This window comes from Eulemur rufifrons, chromosome 28, assembly GCF_041146395.1.
Source record: "Eulemur rufifrons isolate Redbay chromosome 28, OSU_ERuf_1, whole genome shotgun sequence".
Lineage (NCBI taxonomy): Eukaryota > Metazoa > Chordata > Mammalia > Primates > Lemuridae > Eulemur > Eulemur rufifrons.
The window spans coordinates 20,767,269-20,793,028 of record NC_091010.1 but is presented as its reverse complement, the minus strand read 5'-3'; the positions used below and the strand labels follow the sequence as shown (position 1 = coordinate 20,793,028).

The 25,760-nt window shown below is 35.8% G+C and overlaps 1 protein-coding gene across 1 annotated transcript in view; it reads right to left on the bottom strand.

Moving 5' to 3' along the window:
• Positions 1-25,760, bottom strand: part of MCU (mitochondrial calcium uniporter) — a 189,488-nt gene that overhangs the window by 36,264 nt on the left and 127,464 nt on the right. Inside the window, exon 2 of the mRNA XM_069460364.1 lies at positions 14,836-14,905. Coding sequence (XP_069316465.1) covers positions 14,836-14,905 — 70 coding nt within the window. The remainder of the gene's footprint in view (positions 1-14,835; positions 14,906-25,760) is intronic.

The window sequence follows — 25,760 nt, the reverse complement described above, 5'->3', positions numbered from 1 at the left end:
GTACAGGGAGTAATGATGATGGGATCATAAAATTAGGTGATTAACTTATTCACTTGGTATTTTTACCCCCCCCTTATACCTTTTCTATATGTGAAAATGAGTAACTAACCACAGATCTCAAGAAGTAGACAGAGTTGAATTTAACTAAATGATAGGAATCTGAGTCTGAAACACATAACATTTGAAGGATTTCACTAAAACATCAGTTTCACACGTAAGTGCTTAGGGGTTATTGTTTGTTTTAAAATAGCTGAGACAAAGTTAACAGAGAAAATGAAGGTCTTTCATACCTAGTTTAACTTTTTCCCTCTAGAGAGCAAGATGCCTTTCAAGGGAATGAAATATGAAAGCTTTGAGAAATTCTACATGAAATAACATATTTCTGAGCTGATAAACTTTTATTATAATACTGCTTTTGAAATAAATTCCTAGGTTTCCTCCCTTCCCACATACTATATTGTAATGTAAATGTTAGATTTCTTGGTTTGCAACTCAAGTAGAACAATTAACAAAGTTCCTCCCTTAAGTTTAACAATATAAACAATACAAGACTTCCAGTAGCAAGTCAGATGGGCATTTACAAGCTAATGACAGTTGTCAGCTACTATTCTCTAGAGACAAAATATTCTTTTAAAGTGTAAACTTCATCAAGTGGCTCTTTGGAGTTTTTTGCTCTTTTGCTTTGATTTCCGTATCAATAAAATTAGAAATAAGCTAAGTATGTTCTATAGCAGTATTCCTCCAAGAAACCTAGAATGGTGGGACACTCAATACAAACACTCAGAGCCAGAACATGACAACAGATTTAGGCATAAAAACAAAATGCCATGGAATTGTGCAGACTAAGAAAAGTAGTGCAGGAACTACAAACATTTGGGGTTGAAAAAGGAATAAATTTTTAAAAAAAGTCTTTGAGGCATTAGGAGTTGAAAAACAGTCATAAAATACAAATGCTTGTTATTTGGTCAAATGTTTAAAAAATGCTTGTAAAAATACGTACAGGAGGTTGGTTGGTGTTCAAAATAATGGGTAAAATCTCCACTAAAATACATCACCTTATAAACATGACTGTCTACATCTTGAGGACTTACTGCAAAAGGAAACTGGTGAAATAAGGAAGCACATGTGGGGTGTTTTCTGCAAAGCTACTTGGAGCTGAACTTCACATGACAGATTATTTCAGTGGCTTATAATTTTGGTATTATCTGTTTCTTTCCACCTTCCTTTCTGTAATATTCTGTATCACAAATGTGAGACATAGTCATAGAATTTTAGTGTTGGAAGGCAAGAGAGATCATATAAACACCGTTTTTTTACAGCTAAGAATAATAAAGTCCAGTAAGGTTAGATATTTGTAAGGTCACCCAGTTCAACCCAGTGCAATTTGGATCTCATCATCTGATTAAGAAATCATTTTCTTCTAGGTCGGAAAATTACCTGTTATCCCTGACTATTCTGTTTGTTTTATTTTATTTTTATTTTTTTTTTTTTTGAGACAGAGTCTCGCTCTGCTGCCCTAGCTAGAGTGCAGTGGCGTCATCATAGCTCACTGCAACCTCCAACTCCTGGGCTCAAGCGATCCTCCTGCCTCAGCCTCCCCAGTAGCTAGGACTACAGGCCCATAACACCATGCCTGGCTAATTTTTTCCATTTTTAATAGAGATGGGGGTCTCACTCTTGCTCAGGCTGGTATTGAACTCCTGACCTCAAGTGATCCTCCTGCCTTGGCCTCCTAGGATTACAGGTGTGAGCCACCATGCCAGGCCCCGACTATTCTTAGAGCTAGAACCTGACATTCCTCATATCTAATCAGTCATTATGTCTTTTAATTCTATTTTTAAAACATTGGTAATCCCTCCAATTCTCTCTACTACCACCATCCTATTCTAGACCACCACCACCTCTTTCTTCTATCAGCTACATTGTAATTGGAGTCCTTATTTTGTTATAGCCTTACTTCAGTTTAATTTTTCACACCAAAGCAGGGTGATCTTTCTTTCTCCTAAGGAAATCACTACCCTAAAGTTAGTAGTTGGTATTTATCATTCCCATCCATGATATATACATACAAACAAGCAGGCAGGCAGACAAGACACAAATATGTACATACATATATCTCAACACAAAATATATAGTATTGTAATAACCAGCCTCCAAGATGGCTATGATCCTGACCTATAGGTATTTGCTATGGTTTGATTGTCCCTTCCAAAACTCATGTTGAAATTTAATTGCCATTTTAACAGTGTTGAGAGGTGGGAGGTAATCAGATCATGAGGAGTCTACCCTCACAAATGGATTTTTGCTGTTAGTTATCATGGGAGTGGGTTCTTGATAAAAAGGATGAGTTTAGCTTGATTTCCCCTCTCTGTCTCCTGGGCACACTTCCTTGCCGTGTGATGCCTTCTGCCATGTTATGACACAGCAAGAAGGCCCTCACCAGAAGTGACTCCTCAATCTTGGACTTCCCAGCCTTCAGAACTGTGGCTCAAATAAATCTTTTCTCTTTATAAATCACCAGTCTATGGTATTTTGTTATAGCAGCAGAAAATAGATAAAGACAGTTCAGATGCTTCTCAACTTACAATGGTGTTACATCTCAGTAAATTCATCGCAAGTCACAAATGTATTTAATACCCCAATAAACCCATCATAAAGTTGAAAAACTCGTAAGTTGAACCATCTTAAGTCAGGGATCATCTATACTCATGCCCTTATGTAGTCCCATCCCACATCAAATCAGGGCTGGTCTGTAAAACCAGTAGGATACAGCAGAAATGATGGTGCATAACTTCCAAGGCTATGTCATAAAAGACTTTGTAGCTTCTGCCTTGTTCTCTTGGGTCACTTGCTCTCAGGGAACCCAGTCGCCACATAATAAGGACAATCCTACAGCCCTATGGAGAAGCCAACATGGAGAAGAAGTGGTGCCTCCAACCAAGAGCCAGCTTGAACTTGTGTCAGCCATGTTAGTGAGTCACCTTAGAATCAGATCCTCCAGCCCTAGTCAAGCCTTCAGATGACTGCAGCCCTAGCTGACATGGGATTGCAACTTGCCTTTTATGCTCATTATTCCTTTGAGATTTATCTAAGTTGAATCATATTTCTGGATCATTCACTTAAACTCCTATACAGAATTTCATCATATGAATACAATCACACTTTGCTTAATGATGGGGATATATTCTGAGAAATGCATCATTAGGTGATTTCACCACTATGCAAACATCATAGATTGTACTTAAACCTAAATGGTATAGCTTACTACGTAACTAGGCTATGTAGTCTAGGTGTGTAATAGACTATACCATCTAGGAATCTAGGTATTGCTCCTAGGCTACAAATCTGTACAACATGTTACCATACTGAATACTGTAGGCAACTAGAACACAATGGTAAGTATTTGTGTATCTAAATATATCTAAACATAGAAAAATTATAGTAAAAATAGAGTATTATAATCTTATGTGACCACTGTCATATATGTAGTCCACTGTTGACTGAAAAGTTGTTAGGCAGTGCATGAGTATACACCACAATTTATCTGTCCATTGAAAAACCAGATTCACCCCACCATTATAAACCAAAAGAAGGCTAAGAGAGAGTTAGCAGCACTACTCAATGACTTTAGTTTCTGATGTAAATTTTTTTTCCTTTTAAAACTTTGTGTTTCACCTTTTATTCCTTAAGTCATTTGAAATTTACTTTCACAATGTAGAGAAGTCAATTGTAACAGCACCATTTATTGAGCAGTGTGTCCTTTCTCTTCTGATTTACAATGCTAATTCTATCACATGTCAAATTTCCATATATGAAAGGTTTTCCTAATCTGATCCAATAATCTTTCCTATACCAATATTTCACTGTTTTGATTATTGTAGTTTAAAAAATATGACTTAATATTAATATGTATATTTTCCTCATTAGTATAGTGGTGAGTATCCCCCCAAAACAAAACAAAATACGAACTTTAAGTGAACCATGACTCCTTGTTTTCCTATTGTAAATTTTCTTATTTGTTTATATAGTTTTACTCTTTCATATGAATTTTTAATTAAGTTTATCAGTTCATGTTGGGGCTTTGATTAGTATTACATTGAATTTATAAATTCATTTGAGGGAATAGACAATTTACAATGTTGTCTTCACATCTATTAACATGGTACATATAACTCTGCATTTATTCCTACCATTTTCTATGTCCTTTGATAAAATTTATACTTCTCAATAAATATCTTACATATTTTTACTAGTTTTATGCCTAGATACAGGCAAATAATTTATCTTTAATAATCACTTCTATATTCATAAGCACAATTCCAAAAGTTCATATGATTTTTTGTTAAATTATGATATGTTAGACAAACATATGATTATCATTTCAATAGAAAAAAAGCTAAATATATACTTTGGTGACAGTAAGGGGCTTCCTTATACATTATGGCAAAAATATCCTCAAGATATCTATTATTAATATGTATAAACAAAATGTGCTTACTTCACAATAACCTCAGATAAATCTACTTAAATGTGTAAAAGACTTAAATTTCTCTTTAAATTATTCATAATATACCAATAAATTAAAAACACTAAATCTGTCACATATTATTTGAAAAATAATCATTTTGAAAAGCTCATGTAAACAATTAGTTAGAAAATATCTTTCCATATCCAATATATGAAATGCTAATTATCAAATCGTATTGATTTCAGTAGTTTGATAAATCCAGTCGTTTAAGTTTCTAACCAGTAATACAAATTAGTCTTAATCAACTATATGTCATCATGTACTACAAGTTAACTAGTATTTGTACAAGTAAATCTCTGTATGTAAAAACTATTTTCATGAAGTTATTGTGAGGCTTCATGATAAAAGCTGTAAAACCACTTAAAGTTAAAAATTATTTTTTAATATACAGTGTTATTAGTCTTCTGTTAAATAGCTTACTATGTACCTTGTGCTAATTTAAAATCAGTTTATGAAAATAACTAATTTTTCATAAATGTCAAAAGCCTTTGTGCTAAGTAAAAGATCATCCCCTCCCTTCCTTCCATTGATCTACTTATTCTACTGATACTTAAAGATTTTACTTTGGTTTCATAAAAATGAAATCCTGTCCTAATATGTTGTTCCAATTTTTTTCTTTTAATTATAATGCTTTTGATGGTGCCACTATGAAAATAACCTTAATAATACCTTGATTCTTGACCCACTTTAATTTCTGGGTGGCAAAAAGCTGAATATTAATTCTAAACAGTGAGAACAGGAGAAAAAATTATGGGTACTGAAATCTCAGATTTGGTAGTACCCAGTTCAACAAGGAGACACCTTGAATCTATGGGCACATTACTGAATACAACTGAACCTCAGTTACCTCATCTATAATGCAGGAATACTAATCTTACAAGGTTATTGAGAAGATTCAATGAGAGTACACAAAAATGCCTGATTTAATAGTTTCTCTTGCTTTTCCTAAAATCCAGAGTCTAAAAACTGAGTCTAAAATGATACAGCACATACAGGAGAAAATTTCCAATCATCCCTTTAAATATCAACAGAAGAAAAATGAATACTTCTACTGAGGTCAACAAGCGGAAAAGAGTGTAAGTTAAATGCTAAATGCTAGCAAGGATGTGGAACAACAGGAACTCTCATTCATTGCTGGTGGGAATGCAAAATGGTATAGTTACTTTGGAAGACAGTTGGCATTTTCTTACAAAACTAAACATACTCTTATCAATCGTGATCCTTTGTATTTACCCAAAGGAGTTGAAAAATGATGTCTACACAAAAACCTGCACACTGATATTTATAGTAGCTTTACTCATAATTGCCTGAAGAACAGGAATTGATAGTAGGAAAACGTGTGCTCTCTTTGATTCTAACTGATGCTATTCGCTTCTGTGACTATGCTTGCTTTTAGTTGTTTAATAAATATAGTTAATCAGAATGAAAAACAGAGATAAGAACAAAGGTAACTCCATGATAGGCTAGGCTTCCTGGATGTGAGAAGCCTAGTTCTGCTTCTGTATATATGGCTTGCTGGCTTGGTGCTTAGCATAAGTGGAGCCATGGCAGGCTTCACTAAAGTAAAGGAAAACAAAGCCCCGGGGAGGTAACTGCAAGTTGCTTTCTGATAAAGGGCTGGAGAATCCAGGTGCCCTCCAACCAACTAAGTAAATAAGAAGAGCAAGACATGATCAGCGCATGAATGGCTTGTGCAGGGCGTGTGTTCCCAGTATCGCTTGTAACCAAAAACTAGAAGGTATGCAACAACAGCTCCCCCTCCCCCGTCGGAGACCCTCCTCTTCCCCTGGATGACGTTAACTACAACTGGCACCAGCGCGAAAAGCCCGAAACTTAGAGTCAACAAACCTGAAGCCAACGCGATCAGCCACTTCTAAACAAAAGGAACAAATAAACTGAAGGAGGATAAAGTGCAGACTAGTGTGTCGTGTGCAGACTAGTGTGTCGTGTACAGACTAGTATGTCATGTGCAGACTAACGTGTTGTGTGCAGAATAAGGTGTCGTGTGAAAACTAGCATTACAGAAAAGTATAAAAGCCTAATCTTTACCCCAGGGCGGGGTCCTAGTTCCTGGAGAGGTCACTGCGTTGGTGCTCTGGAATTTGGACCCTGGCCCGGGGCTAGTTAATAAACTCCTTTGCCTTTTTGCAGCCTCAGTGACTCTGCCTCTCTGTTCCTGGGGCCAAGGGGAACTGGATCTAACATGCCAAATCTTGGAAGCAACCAAGATATCCTTCAATAGGTGAATGGAAAAATAAACTGTGGTACATTTAGATAATAGACTATTATTCAGTTCTAAAAATCTATCAAGACATGAAAAGACATGGAGAAAACTTAAATGTACATTACTAAGAAAGAAGTCAATAATGGAAAGGCTACATACTATGTAATTCCAACTATATGACATTCTGGAAAAGGCAAAGTTACAGAGACAGTAAACAGATTAATAATTGCTAGGGGTTAGGGAAAAGGAAGGGATGAATAGGTAGAGCACAGAGGATTTTTAGGGCAGCAAAACTATTCTGTGTGATACTACTATTGTGGCTATATGTCATTATAAATTTCCCCAAAACCTCTAGAATATAAAACACCAAGAGTGAACACTAATGTAAATGGGTGATGATGCTGTGTCAATATAGGTTTACCAGTTGTAACAAATGTACCACTCTAATGGGAGATATTGATAACGGGTGAGGCTGTGCAAGTGTGTGCAACAGGGAGTATATGAGATATCTCTGTACCTTTCAGTTGTGCTGCGAAGCTAAAACTGCTCTAAAAAATAGTTTTTAAACATGAATTTTAGTTACACAAGTTAATTTGGTGTCTTTTAGTATTTTTGGTTAATTGATCTGTTTGAGAATCTCATGGACTTCTCCCTAAGCCCTATATCCTAAAAAATTCCAAACAATTTATACATAAAAATTTTAGATGTAATTTACCTTATTGCATTTAAAATGGATTTTCTTTATATTGCCACACTTTAAAAATAAATGTTTACAAAAACAAAGCATTTTTCCTAATTTTTAAGCCAAAATTAATGGTCATTTTGTTTTTTAAAAAAGAAATAAAGTATGCAAGTTACTCAGAAAATAAATTTTAGTTCTATATGAAACAACATTTCAATTAGAAGGCTGCTATTGTTTGGCTTGAATAAAGAAGTCACATACTGGTCCTGGTTTTGGAACATGGTTAGTTGAATATCATATTTGATATCCAAAAGGTTATGCTTTCAGTTTTGATGAAAAGAAGTAGTGAAAACTCTGGGGAGGTATGTGGTTACAATCAATCACAGCTCCCATAGCTCACTTTGCCAGATGACGCCAGGGTAGGCTTGTGCAAGGAACCTAAGGATTCTCTATGACTCTTAGAATTGAGTTCGTATCACTGTTTGATGTAATATGACAGGTGAAAAAATTACAAATCCCAGTTTCAATTTTGAAGTTTTCTGAATGGAGGTAATCTTCAAGAGCTCTGAGTTTTTCTAAATGTCTGCAGAGAAACTGATAAAACTTTTCATTCATGACTAGCCTACAGTGTTATTTCCTCCAGCACTGGAAAATTCACATGGTTGTCCATTTCTAACTACTTTACTCAGAGCAACAGCTTGGCTAAAAGGATTTACAATTTTTCTGCCAAATCCCTAATGATGACTATTAGGTCTTGAATTAGAAGATTACACTCATTTATAAAGCCCCAAATATCCCCAAGTAAATCAAGCCATGAATAAACTCCTCCTTGTATTAACCTTTCTTTTCTCTTAAAAAGCAAAACTCCTGACAAAAGCTTAACCAAGCAAAGGAGAATTTTATATTTTGATCCTTTTTCTTGATAAAAACCTTCTTCTCATGAAATTGATTACTTCTGTGTTAGCAGGCAAGACTTCTTTTAGGCCTGCTAGAAGAGTCTTCAATGCCATTATGTGCTAATGAAAAAAAGCAATGCCTTTTTACAATGGGTGGGCTGCTTTCTCCTCTGAGGCAGTGTAAGTATGCACATTGCTAAGTTTGGAAGATGCACCATCTGTGCAGAGAGCACCAAAATCTTCCTTACAGTCAAAAAAACTTTTTTGGTGATTATTTTGGCAAAAAAATTTAACACTCTTTCAAAGATGTTTACTGCCATTAATTTTAATAGTCTTTGCAATTTTCACAAGAGACTCACGTATTAGAGATTTTCCTTTGACCATGTCAACATGCTTATTAATAGACAAAAACTAGGAACTAACTGCTTAGAGTAGTATCCCTCATTTCATCAAGTTGCATTCTGGAGAAAAATGGTATAGTTTCCAATTCCCTCAAAATTTACATCAAAATATTGGAAAAAATGAGAGCAATCCTGGAATGGATGACATCATCTGAAATTTGACACATATTTGCTCCTACTCATAAAGCTTAAAGGTATTTCCAATTTCATTTGGCTGCTTTTCTTGGCAATGTGAAAAGTCAACCTTAAAGAATCCTTCAAGAAAAGGGTCCTGTGATGGAACAAGTTCATCCACATTTTGGTAAAGTTTCATACCGTAACTTCTATTTAAAAAAACAGTCCAAACTGTCAGATATATTTTTTAAGTGGAAAAATATAAGGTGCTTCAGTTTTCCTAACTTTATATTTAGGGTGGTGAGAACCCTACCACATTAAAATACTGAGGCTCTGTGTCCTATCATCTTTGGTGATTAAGTAGCTACATTACTTTCATTTCTTTTTTGTTAGCAAATCTTTTTAAATTTGGAATGAAAGATATATAGTGGTGAGGTATGTTTGTGTCCTCGATATGATTATGAGAATAAATATAGAATTTCCAACTGTGTGCAAAAGCAGCTATTAATAATACAACTTGACTAAAAAAAAAAATCTTCTTTCCTTTCCCCCAAAATGGTTTGTAAAAGTAACGGGGAAAACTCTAGACTATATAAAGAACTCTTACAACTCAATAATAAGAAGACAGTCACATTTTTAAAATGGGCAATAAGTTTGAACAGATACTTGACTAAAGAAAATACCTGAATGGTTAATAGGCACATGAAACAATGTTCAGCATCATTAGCCAACAGTAAGATACAAAGTATTAATAAAACCACAATGAAGTAATACTCCACATCCACTAGAGTGTCTGTAGTCAAGAAGATTGATCATACTAAGTGTTCAGGAGGGTACAGAGAACCTGGAACACTTATGCATTGCTGGTTGGAAAACAGTTTTGCAGCTTATTAAAAAGTTAAGCATATACTAACAATATGACACAACCATTCCATTCCTAAGTATCTACCCAAGTGAAATGAAAACATGTCCACACAAAGACTTATGAGCAAATATTGGCAGTAGCATTATTTCTAATTGTTCAGAATGGAAAACGATCCAAATGTCCCTCATTTGGTGAAGGAATAAACAAAACATGATATTTCTATATACTGAAATACTATCTAGCAATAAAAATAAAAGAACATTAAGAAAGCATTAGGCTGTGTAAAAGAAAATAGATGCAAAAGACTATGTATTGTATGAGCCCATTTATATGACATTTTTGGAAAAGGTTTAACTATAGAGACAGAAAGCAGAATAGTGGTTGCCCAGGGCTGAAGGTGGAGGCGAAGACTGGGAACAAGAGAGCTTTCAGGAGTGAAGCAAGTGTTCTAAACCTGCATTGTCATGATGGTTGCACCATTGTCATGATGATTGCTGAATTTTATGGCATGTAAAATATATTTCAATAAAGCTTTAAGAAAATAGTAATAGGACAGAAACCAAAGAAAAAAACTGGAGCATATATCTGGTTCCCCAAATCACTCATAGATCTTAGGTTAAGAACGGTATATTATCTACACAGATGATTGTTTATTATTAAACAGGAATTTTTGAGCTCAGGAGCTTAATGTTACAGTGAGCTATGATCATGCCACTGCACTCCAGCCTGGGTGACAGTCTCCTAAGAAATCAAGAACTGTTTGAGGGAAAAATTAAATTTAAAAAAAAAATTTTAAAAACAGGAATTTTCACTAACTTAATTTGCCCTCAAACTGTCCCCTCAACTGGAGTGCAGTGGTGTGATCATAGCTCAATGCAGTCATGAACTCCTTGGCTCAAGCAATCCTCCTGCCTCAGCCTCGTGCCACCATGCCCAGCTAATTTTTTGTAGAGATGGCATTTTGATCATGTTGCCCAGGCTGGTCTCAAATTCCTGGCCTCAAGTGATCCTCCTGCCCCAGACTCCCAGAGTGCTGGGATTACAGGCATGAGCCACTGCGTCTGGCCTCAAATGATTTTTGTAAGGAAATCTTGTATCTTTTGTTAAGTGCAAAATAAACATAACAACTCTCTAGCACAATTCTTAATACAGGGGTAATTGAGTAGGATTCCATTTCTGGATAAAGAAATGAAGGCACCTAGATGAGGCTATTTTCCTTGCTTTTTCTCTAGCTCATCTTTTGCACTTTCCCTGTAGCTAGGGTGAATGTACTTCCTGGTTTACCTTATTAAAAATTATCAGGACAACTGGCTTGCCCTGATAATTTTTAATAGCACCCCCTTTCACTCTCAAAAGTATCCAGGGTTGGATGATAAATTATACAGTCAACCTGTCTATAGCAGAATTACTCTCATCCTTAACTTTCATTAACATGAAGGGGAACTCCTGAAGGCTTTAAAGACTTTAAAGTATAAGCCATACAATCATAAAAAATTTCTATTAATTATTTTACGGTTGATGATCTGGGGCACAAAGAAGTTAAAATGAGAAGCCTAAGACCACATGTTTTATTAATAGATTGGGGATCTTTAACACTGCCACAACCAACCTTATAAAGTAAGTACTATTTCTATAGGTTTAAGGACATTTTTCTCTTGGAGGTGGTAACTATTATTATCTCCATTTTACTGATGAAGGAACAGGTTTTGAGAAGTTAATTACTTGCCTATGGTTACAAGGTAGTTAAGTGGTGGAACTGAGATGCAAACCTAGGTTTGTCTGACCCCAAAGCTTATACCCTTGGCCGGCTGTGGTGGCTCATGCCTGTAATCCTAGCACTCTGGGAGACCGAGGTGGGAGGATTGTTGAGGCCAGGAGTTCAAGACCAGCCTGAACAAGATCAAGACCCTGTCTCTATAAAAAATAGAAAAGTTAGCTGAGCATGGTGGCATGTAGTTCCAGCTACTTAGGAGGCTGAGGCAGGAGGATCACTTGAGCCCAGGAATTTGAGGTTGCAGTGAGCTATGATGACGCTGTGCTCTCTAGATAGGGTGACAGAGCAAGACCCTGTCCCCCCCACTGCCTCCAAAAAAAAAAAAAAAAGGAAGGGAGGGAGGAAGGAAAAAGAACAAAGCTTGCACTTTTAACTTCTAAGCATAATGCCTCTCATGAAAGGGAACCATGGGTGTGAGTATGGGTACACGCATGTGCACTGTGTTCAATGTATCCGAAACAGTTCTCAAGTTGGAGTCCATGAATCTAGGGATTCCATGGTTTGGTCTGAGGGAACCTGTACCACTACGAAATTGTATGTAAAATTTCCTATGCGTATATATAAATTTTTCTAGAGAAAGAGCTAGAGCTTTTACTAGGTCCTCAAAAGTAGTTATGATACAAGAAAAATTAAGAACCTGTTAAGATTGCTTTGGTAGGGAAGTTAAACATTTAAGATAATCTGCATATTTTCTTATCAGTTACTATAGTCATAACCAGAAGATTTGCCAAAAAACATAATTAACAAGCAATTACTGAGAGGCAGTATATACAGGTATATATGCTAGGTATATAAATATCATAATTTCATATGTGGTATTTTAGACTTGGTACTTTTAAAAGATGCGGGTCAAGCCCTTATTAGATACTGAATGTGACCCAGCAGTCATAAGAAATAGCAGTGAATGATAGTAGAAATGTCTGTTACTGGTGATTAAACTCTTATTTATTGGAGTAGCTGTGTATTAAGTGAAGTTTTCTCATATGCTATACTTACTTAAGGTAAAATTAACTTAGAAGTATAAAATAAGAAAGATGTATAAGTTGGGGGGAGTAAGGACATCAAGCTGCAGGAAATCAAATAGCTTTGTGCTTCTATTTGTTGATAACTAATATGAATTGGTTTTCTTAAGAAGGGCAAAAAGTATTGGCAGGAATTTTGGGAGACACTCATTTTCTTAAAGCTGGTATCCTTTTAGCTTTTTAAAAAATATTGCCTTCAAACCCTCATGCAACATACGGACAACCTACTAGCGTTTATGTCCTGGGATAACATTTAGCCAGATATCCCAATACAATTGTTGAATAACTGAAATACCTCCAATATGGACTGGTATGTAGGATAATAGTGACTGTAATAAGTGGCAAAATTAATATAAATTCCAACATGCTTCATATTTGGCCATGAAAAAAACAAAAACAAAAAAATTAAAATATAAATTCCAGTATGAATTCATTAGTTCAAATTAATTGCCATTGAACATCGTAACAACCACTGGTACATGAGCTTCCTGTTGTAGCATGACTTGATGTTAAATGTATATAACATACTGAATATATATTGATTTATACTGACATTGAATATATAACAATTTCAGATAATATAAAGGCTAGGAATTTTTGAGTGAAATACTGTTAGTTCAGCAAAAGCTGAGAGGATTCAGTACCATGAACAATTTCTTTTACACTGAGAGAAATTCTCTTTCTACTGAAACTATCTAATGCGGGCACCCTGCAGTGGTAATGGAGCAAGTCAGCACTTGGGAGTGGTGCTGGCATATACAGATACAAGCAGCCCCCATTTGGGCAATGTCAGGGGGAAGTGAGATATCCACCCACTGCTCTGAAGGGGCTTACGGAGGGAAAAGAGTAGGCAGCATGGGCAGGTGACATTATGGTCCTCTGGCTCTCGGCCACATGGCAAGTACTTGGTATTTGGGTACATACTGAGTCTTGACTGGGGGCAACACACCTATCTGTCCTCTGGCTGCAACAAAGTGCTAAGTGCTGCTTTTTAATTCATACATTAATTGGTACTACTTTATATTAGTTTTTCATATCTTTAAGAGACAGGAAAAAGAAAGCCAGCTACTGTTTTCTGTGTTTTGATTCTGACCTATTTTCCCTTTTAACCCTTCCATACCACAAATGAGTAACCACAATGGATTTTCCTCAAAGTTTAGAGGATTTAGCAAAATATGAGCCCACTGCCTGTAAATACAGATAACTAAACAGATTTAGGGAGGGGATCCTCACAACACTGCAAATATCTGTAAATATTAATTTTAAATTAAATATTAATACAAGATGGGTGGGTCAAAGACAATAAATGTAACCTAAACATTTGTACCCCTATAATATGCTGAAATAAAAAATTAAAAAAATATTAATACAAGAGATTCTAGTATTTCCACAATTCATCTTCTGGGCTTCTTCAGTTTTAAGTGTCCTTGTAAATTTGCAGGATGCTCTTTCAGTGGTTGCTATGCCAATGAATTAATGTTTATGAGGTTGAAATTAGAGTTCTATCAAACTAAACTTTACACAGAGGAAACATTTTTAACAGGCAACATCTGAACCAAGCAACCCAAATTATAAATGTACAATATTGAGAGGACTGACAATAAGGGTTGTAAACACATCTCCCTCCACGACTGTAAAAACAACCAAAGCTTAGATCCTGTTGTCAGTTTGTAGCATCATGGACATTTACAAAGGACTGTATGTGGTCCCCAAGCATCTGTTCATCCCTTCCCACATAAAAGAAGAATATAATAGTCCTAAGCCTTAGGGAAGAAAAAGACAAGCAGAGCAAGATGTCTCAGACTTTGAATTACCTCTGTCTAAGCATCACAAAGGGCCTGGAGAACTTGATCGTTATTCACAATGTGAAGCTTCAAATGATTAGGAAATGATGGTGCTTATGTGATCTTCACATTAACTACGTCCCCAGTTTTAAAACATCAGTAGTAAACATTTTGTCATTTATGAAGACTTTGATAAGTCTCTGAGTGTTTCTTCTTGGTTTTTTCTTTAAATTCACTAGAATCCTCATCTAAATCTTATTTTCCATCTTTAGCCTCCTTTTTCTTTCTGACACCCAAACCTACAATGGTAAGAGTATGGTTTATAAATTTATATACATATTTTGTAGAGATGGGGTCTTGCTACGTTGCCCATGCTGGTCTCAAAATCCTGGCTTTACATGATCCTCCTGCCTCAGCCACCCCAAGTGCTAGGATTACAGGCGTGAGCCACCATCCTCTACCTAATTTTTATGTTAGGTAGAGGATGGGAAACACTGAATTAAGGAGGGAAAAAAGACATAAAAAATGAATTTACCAAAACTCACCATCAGAGGGCACAACAGTACTGCAATAAACAACTCTCAAATTCTGCCAGGAAGAGAGCCTCTGGTGCACCTAGAAAATACAAAAGACACATCCACTGTCACGATAGAACAACAAATGTTACATATGTATGTATATGTATGTAATATTAATAAATAATAGTATTTTTATTACTTAAGTAATATGTATCTTTGTAGAAAATCTTAAAAATACAGATAAAAGTCTCTCAAACTCCTATCATCTTAAAATAATAATGGTGAACACTGTTATATTTTCAAGATTATATTTTAAAACATTTACATACACATATAAGTACAACTGTTACATTAAACATAATTACAATTCTACCATACAAATGATTTTTTACCTGCTTTTAAAAACATTTAATATTAGTTTTAAGTGCTATCAAGTTTACTTTAGTAAACTTTCTGGCTTCTTCCTCTTGCTAGCATTTAGACCCACATTTCCTTCCTATACCTTACCAGGTATAAGACAGTTATTAAGTAACTGTATCATGAATTTACTGTTACTGAGTAGGCATCTGGTCTTTCTATTCACCCTCTTTTTAAAAAACTTGGACAGGCAACCTCACTCCTTGAGTCCTTAATCTCTATCGCTTCAGAGCTTTAGAAGGAAATCACTCACACTCATACTCACTTTTCCTACTTCCTCAAAGAGTAATGTCACTGTGGATGTGGGTCTGGAATTTAGGTTCCCATAATGAAGCCAAGTTTCAGAAAGAATATTGAATACATTTCTAACTTGCCAAATGCTTTCCACCTTTCACTTTCCCAGCCACAAAAAATATTAAAAGAGGAAGAAAGGAAGGCATTGACGGACTAAAATCCAATGTGTTAGCCACAGAGCCTGATATATTCTACTCCATCAGCCCAAAGAAAAATTATTTAGGACTCTACGACAATATATCTTAACACAACTATATATGATAGACTAACATCTGTCGCGTGACTATCATTAATCCTCACCTTCTTCCAACCTATGAGAGCATGCAGAAATGTAACAGTGACATTTATTAAAAAATGTAAATAAATCATTCAAAAATTACTTGAGACTTACGTCATAGCTAGTTTAGTTTTTCAGCTTTAAATCTTTGATTCATGAGGAATTAATTTTAGTCAACAGTAAGTAGGAATCCTTCTAATGATAACACAGCTGTCCCATATAATGAATAATGCATCTTTTCCTCACTTACTTGAAATGTTATCTTTATAATCTTCCAAGTACCTGTATGAATTTGGATCTATTTCTGAACTTCTGTTCAATGATTTGTCTGCTCATGCCTTAGTAACCACATTGTTTTAACATTCTAGTTTTATAATACCTTTTAATATCTGGTGGGGCTAGTTTTCCCTTATTATTATTATTTTTTTTAGAGACAGGGTCTCACTCTGTCGCCCAGGCTGGAGGGCAGTGGCATGATAATAGCTTGCTATAGCCTCCAACTCCTGGACTCAAGTGACCCTCCCTCCTCAGCCTCCCAAGTAGCTGGGATAGTGTCACTATGCCTGGCTAATTTTTGTATTTTTCATAGAGACAGGGTCTTGCTATATTGCTCAGGCTGGTCTCGAACTCCTGGCCTTAAGTGATCCTTCTGCTTTGGTCTCCCGTAGTGCTGTAATTACAGGCATGAGCCACCATGCCCAGCCCAATTATTATAATACTTTTCTATAAGCATTTTCCTGGCTATTCTTGCTTATTTGTTTCTCCATATGAACATTAGAGTCAGTTTATCTAGTTAAACACACACACACAATCCTATTAGTTTCAAGAAACAGTACAGTGTAGTGGTCAAAAACACAGAACGTGAGTTTATATTGTGGTTCGGTAACTTACTCTAACTGCAACCTTGGGCAAATTCATTAGTCTCTTTGTGTCTTGGTTTCCTTACTGAAGAATGGACAAAGAGTAATACTAACATTTTCCACATAAAGTCATTATAGTGACTAAATGAGTAATACATACAAAGCACTTAGAACAGTGCCTGGCATAGAGTAAATGCTCAATAAATGTTAGCTAGTGTTTTGTTTTGAGATCATATTAACTCTATGGATTAACATGGGGGAAACTAGCATCTTAAATAATTTTGAGTCTTTTTACCCAAGAACCTTATAAGCCTTTCCCTTTAAGTCTCTATTTGTATCCCTGAGGAGCATTTTAAAGTATTCAAACAGAGCTTGTATGTCCTTTTTCCTCATGTAACATTTTTTGTACTGTCTTGTCCAATATTAAGATCATGACAGGAACCTGCGGCCTCAAGGCCACATGTGGCCCTTTAGATCCCCAAGTGTAACCCCCTCGACAGAATCCTTATTAAAAGGATTTGTTCCGGCCGGGCGCGGTGGCTCACGCCTGTAATCCTAGCACTCTGGGAGGCCGAGGTGGGCGGATCGTTTGAGCTCAGGAGTTCGAGACCAGCCTGAGCAAGAGCGAGACTCCATCTCTACTAAAAATAGAAAGAAATTATATGGACAGCTAAATATATATATAGAAAAAATTAGCCGGGCATGGTGGCACATGCCTGTAGTCCCAGCTACTCGGGAGGCTGAGGCAGGAGGATCGCTTGAGCCCAGGAGTTTGAGGTTGCTGTGAGCTAGGCTGACGCCATGGCACTCTAGCCCGGGCAACAGAGGGAGACTCTGTCTCAAAAAAAAAAAAAAAAAAAAAAAAAAAAAAAAGGATTTGTTCTGTAAAATTTGGATTCAGTCAAAAGGCCACATTCAAGGATCCAGGAGGCCACATGTGGCCCCAAGGCCACAGGTTCCCCACCTTTTCTCAGGTATCAAACTTTATGCCATGCTTTCTGTTGTTATTGCTTTTTTCCTCTTAAAACTAGTTTACTAAATGGTTTGTGCTTGCTTTGTTTTAGGTATGCACATATTCCTTCTGATAATATAAATGGTTTACTTTTTGTTCTGGTAGTTATTTCAGAGTAAAAGTCAAAGTTCTTTTAATGGCCTGTAAAGCCCAATATTATCTGATACCCTATTATCTCTCTGACTTCAAAGAGACTCCTACCACTCTCCCTTTCAATCACTGTACTTTAGCCCTTTTAGACTCACTCTTCCCTGTTTCTTCAACAGCTACAGTTTTGCTTCAGAACCTTTGCAATAACCACCACTTCTGCTTTGAATACTGTTTCTCTAGATAACTATCTGGCTCCCTCACTTCCCTCAAATATATCTTTGCTCAAATTTCATTTTCTGAATGAGGTCTACTCTGGCCACCCAATTTAAAACAGCAATCCCATCAATTGGTACTCCTGATCCCCTTTATGCTGTACTTCACCCACATGTATTAACACCTCTTAACAAATTATTTACTTATTTATTATGTTTATAATTTGTCTCCCCCAACCCATGAAGCAAGAATTTTAGTCTGTTTTGATCACTGAATAGTGCTTGGCAAATAACAAGTCCTCATCAATTACATGTGAAGTAAAAAAAAATCTCTTACAACTTTATATAAAATATACTTTATGGCCATGTGCAGTGACTCACACCTGTAATCCCAGTACTTTGGGAGGCCAAGGTAGGAGTTCAAGACCAGTCTGGACAACATAGTGAAACCCCATCTCTACAAAAAATTTTAAAAATTAGCCAGGCAATGGTGGCACGTGCCTGTAGTCCTAGCTACTTAGGAAGCTGGGCAGGAGGATAGCTTGAGCCCAGGAGTTTGGGGTTGCAGTGAACTATGATCGCTGTACTCTAGCCTAGATGACAGAGTGAGGCCCTGTTTCTTTAAAAATATATATATACACATATATACTTTATATTAAAATATAAAAATTCTACCTCTATTATGAGCAATGATGAACTAATACAGTTATGCTTTTTTCTTCCCCTCTACCATCCAGTTTATTATTTCTCTTAGCGTTTACCTTTTACTCTATGTATGTGTCTATGTATCAACCATCTATCTACTTACATACTCCCTTTCCAACTCAATATTTAAGCTTTTATTAGATTTATTGGTTTTAAATTACATTACTTTTTTTTTTGAGACAGAGTCTCACTTTGTCACCCCGGCTAGAGTGCAGTGGTGTCATCTGAGCTCACTGCGATCTCAAATTCCTGAGCTCAAGCACTCCTTCGGCCTTAGCCTTCCGACTAGCTGGGACTATAGGTGCAAAATACCACATCTGGCTAATTTTTCTATTTTCTTTTTTTTTTTTTTTTGTAGAGACAGCGTTGTGCTCTTGCTTAGGCTTATCTCTAACTCCTGACCACAAGCAATCCTCTCACCTTGGCTTCCCAGAGCGCTAGGATTACAGGCAGGAGCCACTGCACCCAGCCTTAAATGACATCTTTTGAAATCTTGTTATAAAACATGACTTCACATCATTTCTGTTCCTCATATTCCCAACTTTCATTAGTTAATACAATTACCACATTGTCAAAGTCTTAAAGATTCATTTTCTGGTCTGTAAACCTAATTTCCACATTTGTTTTAGTCTTATTTCTGTAGATCAATGGACTCTATGCTCACTGCCAATATTTTGGCTGTAGTTTCTCCTTTCATTTCTTGGTTGGCTGAACTTCTTCCTCCAGAAGTAAGGCTCATGAGGGCTAAATTTCCTGAAGCTTGGCATGTTAATTCCTAAATTAATCTTTCTTTGAGGACTTGGTAGTTTACAGTATCAGCTTTGAATGCTGCTTTGGAGTAGTCTGAGGCCAGCAACCTCCTTTAGAGAATGGGGCTTGCTGCGGATCTACATCCAGAGGTGTATCTCTCATGGTCTTTCCACACACCTATCTGACCTTCACTGGATCTGGCAGCCTTTCCTTGTATAATGTGCTTTAGACCCGCAGAGAGCTGGTTGTGCTGAAGACATTCTTATTCTCCTTCCTATTCTAAGGTGTGAGAAGATAAGGGAGAAACTGCTGCTTTTACTGGGCCATTATTTATGTAGTAACTTTTTAACACTGACGTCTTCAAACATACACAGAAGTAGAGAGCACAGTGTGAAAAAATCCCATGAACCCATCAACTGCTTCTATATTTATCAAAATTTTGTTAAACTCGGTTCATCTGTTTCCATCTGGTCCCCTGCCATCCCGAGTACTTTAAAGAAAATTGCAACCATCATATCACTTCACCTAAAAATAGTTCAGGATACATTTACTGGGCCATTTTAAACCAGTAAGTCAGCTGGGTATGGTGGCTCATGCCTGTAATCCTAGCACTTTGGGAGGCTGAGGTATGAGGTAGGAGGATAGCTTGAGGCCAGGAGTTCAAGACCAGACTGGGTAATACAGTGAGACCCAATATCTCAAAAAAAAAAAAAAAAAAAAAGCCCAAACCAGGAAGTCCTCTCTCCTCTATAATTTCACAAACTCTCCTTAACAATAATAAAAGATAGTTTTATAGGGCAGAGAACCACATCAATACATGGTTGCTTATGAATAATATTTGTTAGATGCTATAGAAAATGGGTTGGCAGGCTGACAGCTTGTTTTGTAAATAAAGTTTTATTAAAACATAGCCCAGCTCATTTATTTACCTACGCTCTATAGCCCACTCAATCTACTTTCCCAAGAGCAGAACTGAATAGCCGGGGTGTAGATGCAAGAGAGATAGTTGAATAGTTACAACAGAGAGCACATGGCCCACAAAGCCTAAAATATTTGCCATCTGGTCCTTTAACATAACATTTGCTAACCCTTGCACCAGACTTTCTGTAGTTTTTGGAATAATTCACTCTCCCAAAGTCCTTCCCAGCCCACTTCTATAACAACACTTGCAACCACAAAATACTATTTACTAAGTATTCACACACACATTATAGGTCCTTTTCTTTCTTTAAACCTTCCAGTAGCTTATAGTCTAGTAAGAATAACAGAAACAAAAATGAATTCGCTCTTGCCTTTTTTCCTTGAAATATGGCAGTAACAACAAACAAACAAAAACAAAACAAAACAAAAAACCAAGAAAGGGATTGTAAGTGCTCAAGACCAAAAAGCCATTGATATTCTAAACTGTATTTCATGACTCTCCTAAATTGAATATATTTCATGGTTTAAATTTTGTATTCTTAATATGTCACAAGAAAATAGCAAGCTCTTAAGATTTTTTCTTTTACTTTTAATAGTAAGCTTTTAAGAAATATTTGACTGATGCTAAAAGTTTTAAAAATATGTCAAGAAGTCAAAAAAAGTCAGCAAAAACATTCAGGCAAACGGTATGTATTACTCACATATTTAAATTTCATAGGCAGAAAACAAGATTAAGAAAGTATTTAGAATGTACAAAAATTATCAGAGAAATCTCTAGGCAATATTAATGCCAATGGAACAGGTGATTTGGTGGCACCACAGTACCTTGAAAAGAAAATACAAGTTTATACTTTTGGTACAGGACAGTCTATATCTTTAATACGTAAGTTGAAAACTTCAAGGAAAAGCAGGGGCTCATAGTTAAAGGAGAGTGTAAGGACTGCCCTGGTATTGTAATCATCTTCCTTTAATCTTAACCCCAGGATAAGAAAAATGCTAGCATTATCCATTTAGAGTGAGACTATAAAGCACTATAACCTCATTTCCCCATGTCATAAGATTTAAGCCAATCAAATCAAACTTTAGTACTATAAAAAGACATTTCATGCCCTCAGAGCAAATTACTAAATTCAAGTCAAAACTGACTTTTAAATCCTTTACTACTATCATAAATTATGCAACTATCTCTACATTCACTTTTCATAGTTCAAAAGAGCAAATTCAGCAGTATGTTCCTGCCAGCAACTTGAGAAGACTGTCAAGTCTAAATAATCTGTCAATACCCCCAAAATATTCACAGCCAATTAGACATCAGACTAAAGGAAGGAAGGTGAGGGAGACAGACAGAAAGAAAGAGAGACAGAGAGAGAGAGAGACAGATTATTTCCTTATTAAACAAACTCCCTTTATATCAAATAACTTTAGATAGAATAACTATATATATTTGTCCATGGCTAAAACCTTATTATAAATAGACTCATTATGCCTCAAGTTTAGATATGTCAAATTATATCTCCCTGTTAGATTTCTCTTAGTATAAAATAGAATGCTTAGAAAAATGAACCCTTTTCAATATTGTTCTGAAAGTTTCTTTTCTAAAACGAGAGTACCCACGCTTCAACAATTTTGCCAAACTTCTCTCCAGAATCCAGTGCTTATAAAACCATACTATGATTAACAGTGTAAAACTATTTCAGCTGGTCTAAAGCAAGACACACCTATAACTGCTTCTACTACTTGGGATCAGTTTTATCAATATCCCTGATATAATAAAATTGTGTAAGCATCATATCAGCAATAATTTTTCATTATTTCCAATCTAACAATCTACTAGAATAAGCACTGTGGCTTCAAATCCTTGAGCTCTGATAAGAGGGGGAAAACATTGGAGTTAGAAAACTTGGGCCCAGTTCCACAACTCACTGTCTTGAATTTCAACTTCTAAGTCTCAGTTTCTTCATCAGTTAAATTAAAAACAACAACCAAATGGACGTTTTCATAAGGCTGATTGCATTCAAGGATAAGTGACAAGGCAGGGTATGGTGGCTCATGCCTGTAATCCCAGCCCTTTGGGAGGATGAAATAGGAGGCTTGCTTGAGGCCAGGAGTTTGAGACTAGCCTGGGCAACATCGCAAGACCCCGTCTCCACAAAAAAATAAAAAAATTAGCTGAGCATGGTGGCATGCCCCTGTAGTCCTAGCTACCTGAGAGGATCATTTGAGCCCAGGAGTTTGTGGTTGCAGTGAGCTATGACACCACTACACTCTAGCCTGGGTCACAGAGTAATGCCCTGTCTCAAAAAAAGGATAAGTAACAATGTAAACATGATAAAACTTAAATGACCAATGTTCTACAGAAAATATAAACTCAAAACAAACTTTCAATCTCCTTAAGGGATTGACTCAATGTAAAGAATTTAATAAGTAGCATTTCAAAAGTTACAACTATCTCTAGTAGAGATAATACACAATATAAACACCTAATGACATTAAAGGTAGAAACCTGAGGTTTTAAAAGAGCATCTCTTCAGATAGCACCATAAAAAACATTTTAAGAGTTAGACTAACTACAGGGCATCTTTTATTCTTCTTTCAATAACATACCAAGGAAACAAAGCTTCTGATACAGTTTAAGTGAAGGTCATATTTGTATTTTGTGAATTACATTATATTTGTATTACAGTTTAATATTAGAAAATCATTTTCCCCTTGAATATATTTAAAATGTTTGCTATATCTTACTATAACATGGGCCAACATTTCCCCCACTAGAATACATTCTAACTTTATAATGGAAGTCATGATTCAATTTATATACCTTTAATTTCCAAGAGAATTTCACATCTATAAAACAAGACCATATTTGAAACCTTTTGTTGCATGTTGCAATTATCAGTTTTCCAGTTAGGATATCAAATCTAGCCCCAAATTATCAATAAGGTTATTTAAAAATTAATACTTATTTACCTAACAATACTTTGTGAGGATCAAGGAAGATAATGTATATAAAAGCACACCTTTATTATTATATTATATATTTATAGCAAGACTAGCCATAAAATTCTTTACCACTGCTGATCTACAAATAGAATAAAATAATCAGAGACCTTGAACCTTAACTATAATTAGTTGTATATCATATTATTCAACATAATATGAATTGGTGAATTGTCATATTTTTGATGCTAATAAATACAAATATTTATCCACCTAACTGGATCAAGAAATGCTCACTAAAGCCAAATTCTCTTACATTAGGTTTTGAAATCAATAAACAGGTTCTAAGACTAAAAAAATTATTGACATTTTCAGCATGTCACTATTTACAAAGTTAAGATAATTTGGTATAAATTAATTTTCATTGATAAACAATGTTTGTGTTTTAGATTTTGGTATTACCCCAAAATTATAACCTGTGGTTGATACTATATAAGAAACAGAGTCCACTATCTACTAAAACTTCATTGTATAGTCTACATTCCTAGTCCAACATTTGGAATGTGTTTCTATCCTGATGGTTGTCACATTTTGCTTAGCAGATGCACCTTTACTCTCTTAGGTCTCATGACAGATATGTTAAGGATACCAGAGCAAGAAATTTCTGCTTTAAGTGATAACTTGCCTTCCCCACGCAGAACTGGAAAATTCTTCTCTATTTCATTCCTTTCATTTAAAAACCTACTATTCACAAGGAAAAGTGAAAACTGTACTTAGTGGCTCCTTTATATCATGCTACCTGTTTTTTTACAACTATTTTTCTTATCTAACAATCTAATATTTTATTATGAAACTTTTCAAACACACAGCAAAACTGAAAGAATTCTGCAGTGAACATCCTTACAACTTTCACCTAGTTTTTACATTATCACATATCTACCCATCTCTCTATTTTACAGAAATTCTTATTTTCCATAGTTTTTTATACTTTTAAATGTATTACATTCTCCAAATCCATTTTCTTCACAACTTTCTCCATTGCTTCTAGATTTTGTCTATTACCCTGAAGGCTGCATTCATTTCTTTACATATTGGTACCCTCCAGAAGACTAGGAGAAAGTAGAAACTTAATATTTATTTAACTGAGTTGTTTTCTTTGTCTTCTTTATGCCTCAAAATCTTTGACAAGTTTTATAACTTTGCTTTATGTTTCAATTTTCGCCTGGGGAATTATTGCTGATTTGTTATTTTACTGCTAAACTACTCTGAGAAATAAGTGAGTAGTTATGATTTCTATAAGCATTTTGAGACATATTCAGAGAGCAAATTTCTTCTCATATATATTAAATGTCTGTTTTATTTTTGAATGCTGTAAGTTTAAATGCATTCTATGTTGTGTTGAGTTGGTCATTAAATGTATTGCTAATTGTGTTTTTTGTTTTTGAGACAGAGTAGAGTGCCATGGTGTCAGCCTAGCTCACAGCAACCTCAAACTCCTGGGCTCAAGCAATCCTCCTGCCTCAGCCTCCCGAGTAGCTGGGACTACAGGCGCACACCATGACACCTGGCTAATTTTTCTATTTTTAGTAGAGACGGGGTCTCGCTCTTGCTCAGGCTGGTCTCAAACTCCTGAGCTCAAGCGATCCTCCCGCCTCGGCCTCCCAGAGTGCTAGGATTACAGGCGTGAGTCACCGTGCCCAGCCACTAATTGTTATTTTTAAACAACAAAAAATCCAAATGCAAAGTTCTTACCTTAGAGGACTGTCACATAAAACCTATCAATTATACCTTTCAACAATAATTTGTGCAATTCAAAGCAGCATATAGATTTAGATATAAGGGAATAAAATCAGAATGTAACTCCATGGGAACAGGAATTCTCAGTAAGCACAGTAGTCTCCTATTATCTGTAGGAGATACGTTCCAAGACCCCCAGTGGATGCCTGAAACCACTGATAGTACTGAACCCTGTATATGTTTTTTCCTATACCCATATGTCTATGATAAATTTTAAGTTATAAATTAGGCACAGTGAGAGATTAACAACAATAACCAATAACAAAATAGAACAATTACAACAATGTACTGTAATAAAAGTTATGTAAATGTGGTCTCTCTCTCCTGAAATATCTTACTGTACTGTACACTGCACAAAGGGATGATTCATGTCCTGGGTAGGACAGACCAGGACAGCATGAGATTTCATCACACTACTCGGAGCAACATACCATTTAAAACTTATGGATTGCTTATTTCTGGAATTTTCCATGTAATATTTTCAGACTGCAGCTGACCTTGAGTAACCGAAACAGGAGAAAGCAAAACCGTGGATAAGGAAGGACTACTGTATTATATCTGTTAAATGAACAAACACAGCTGGCTTGAAAGATGATGTTTTTATGGGACTTCATTCACTTGCTCTTCTTGATAGTCAGTTTGGTTTGGCAGTGCTTGTTTTCATTACCTGAATTCATATT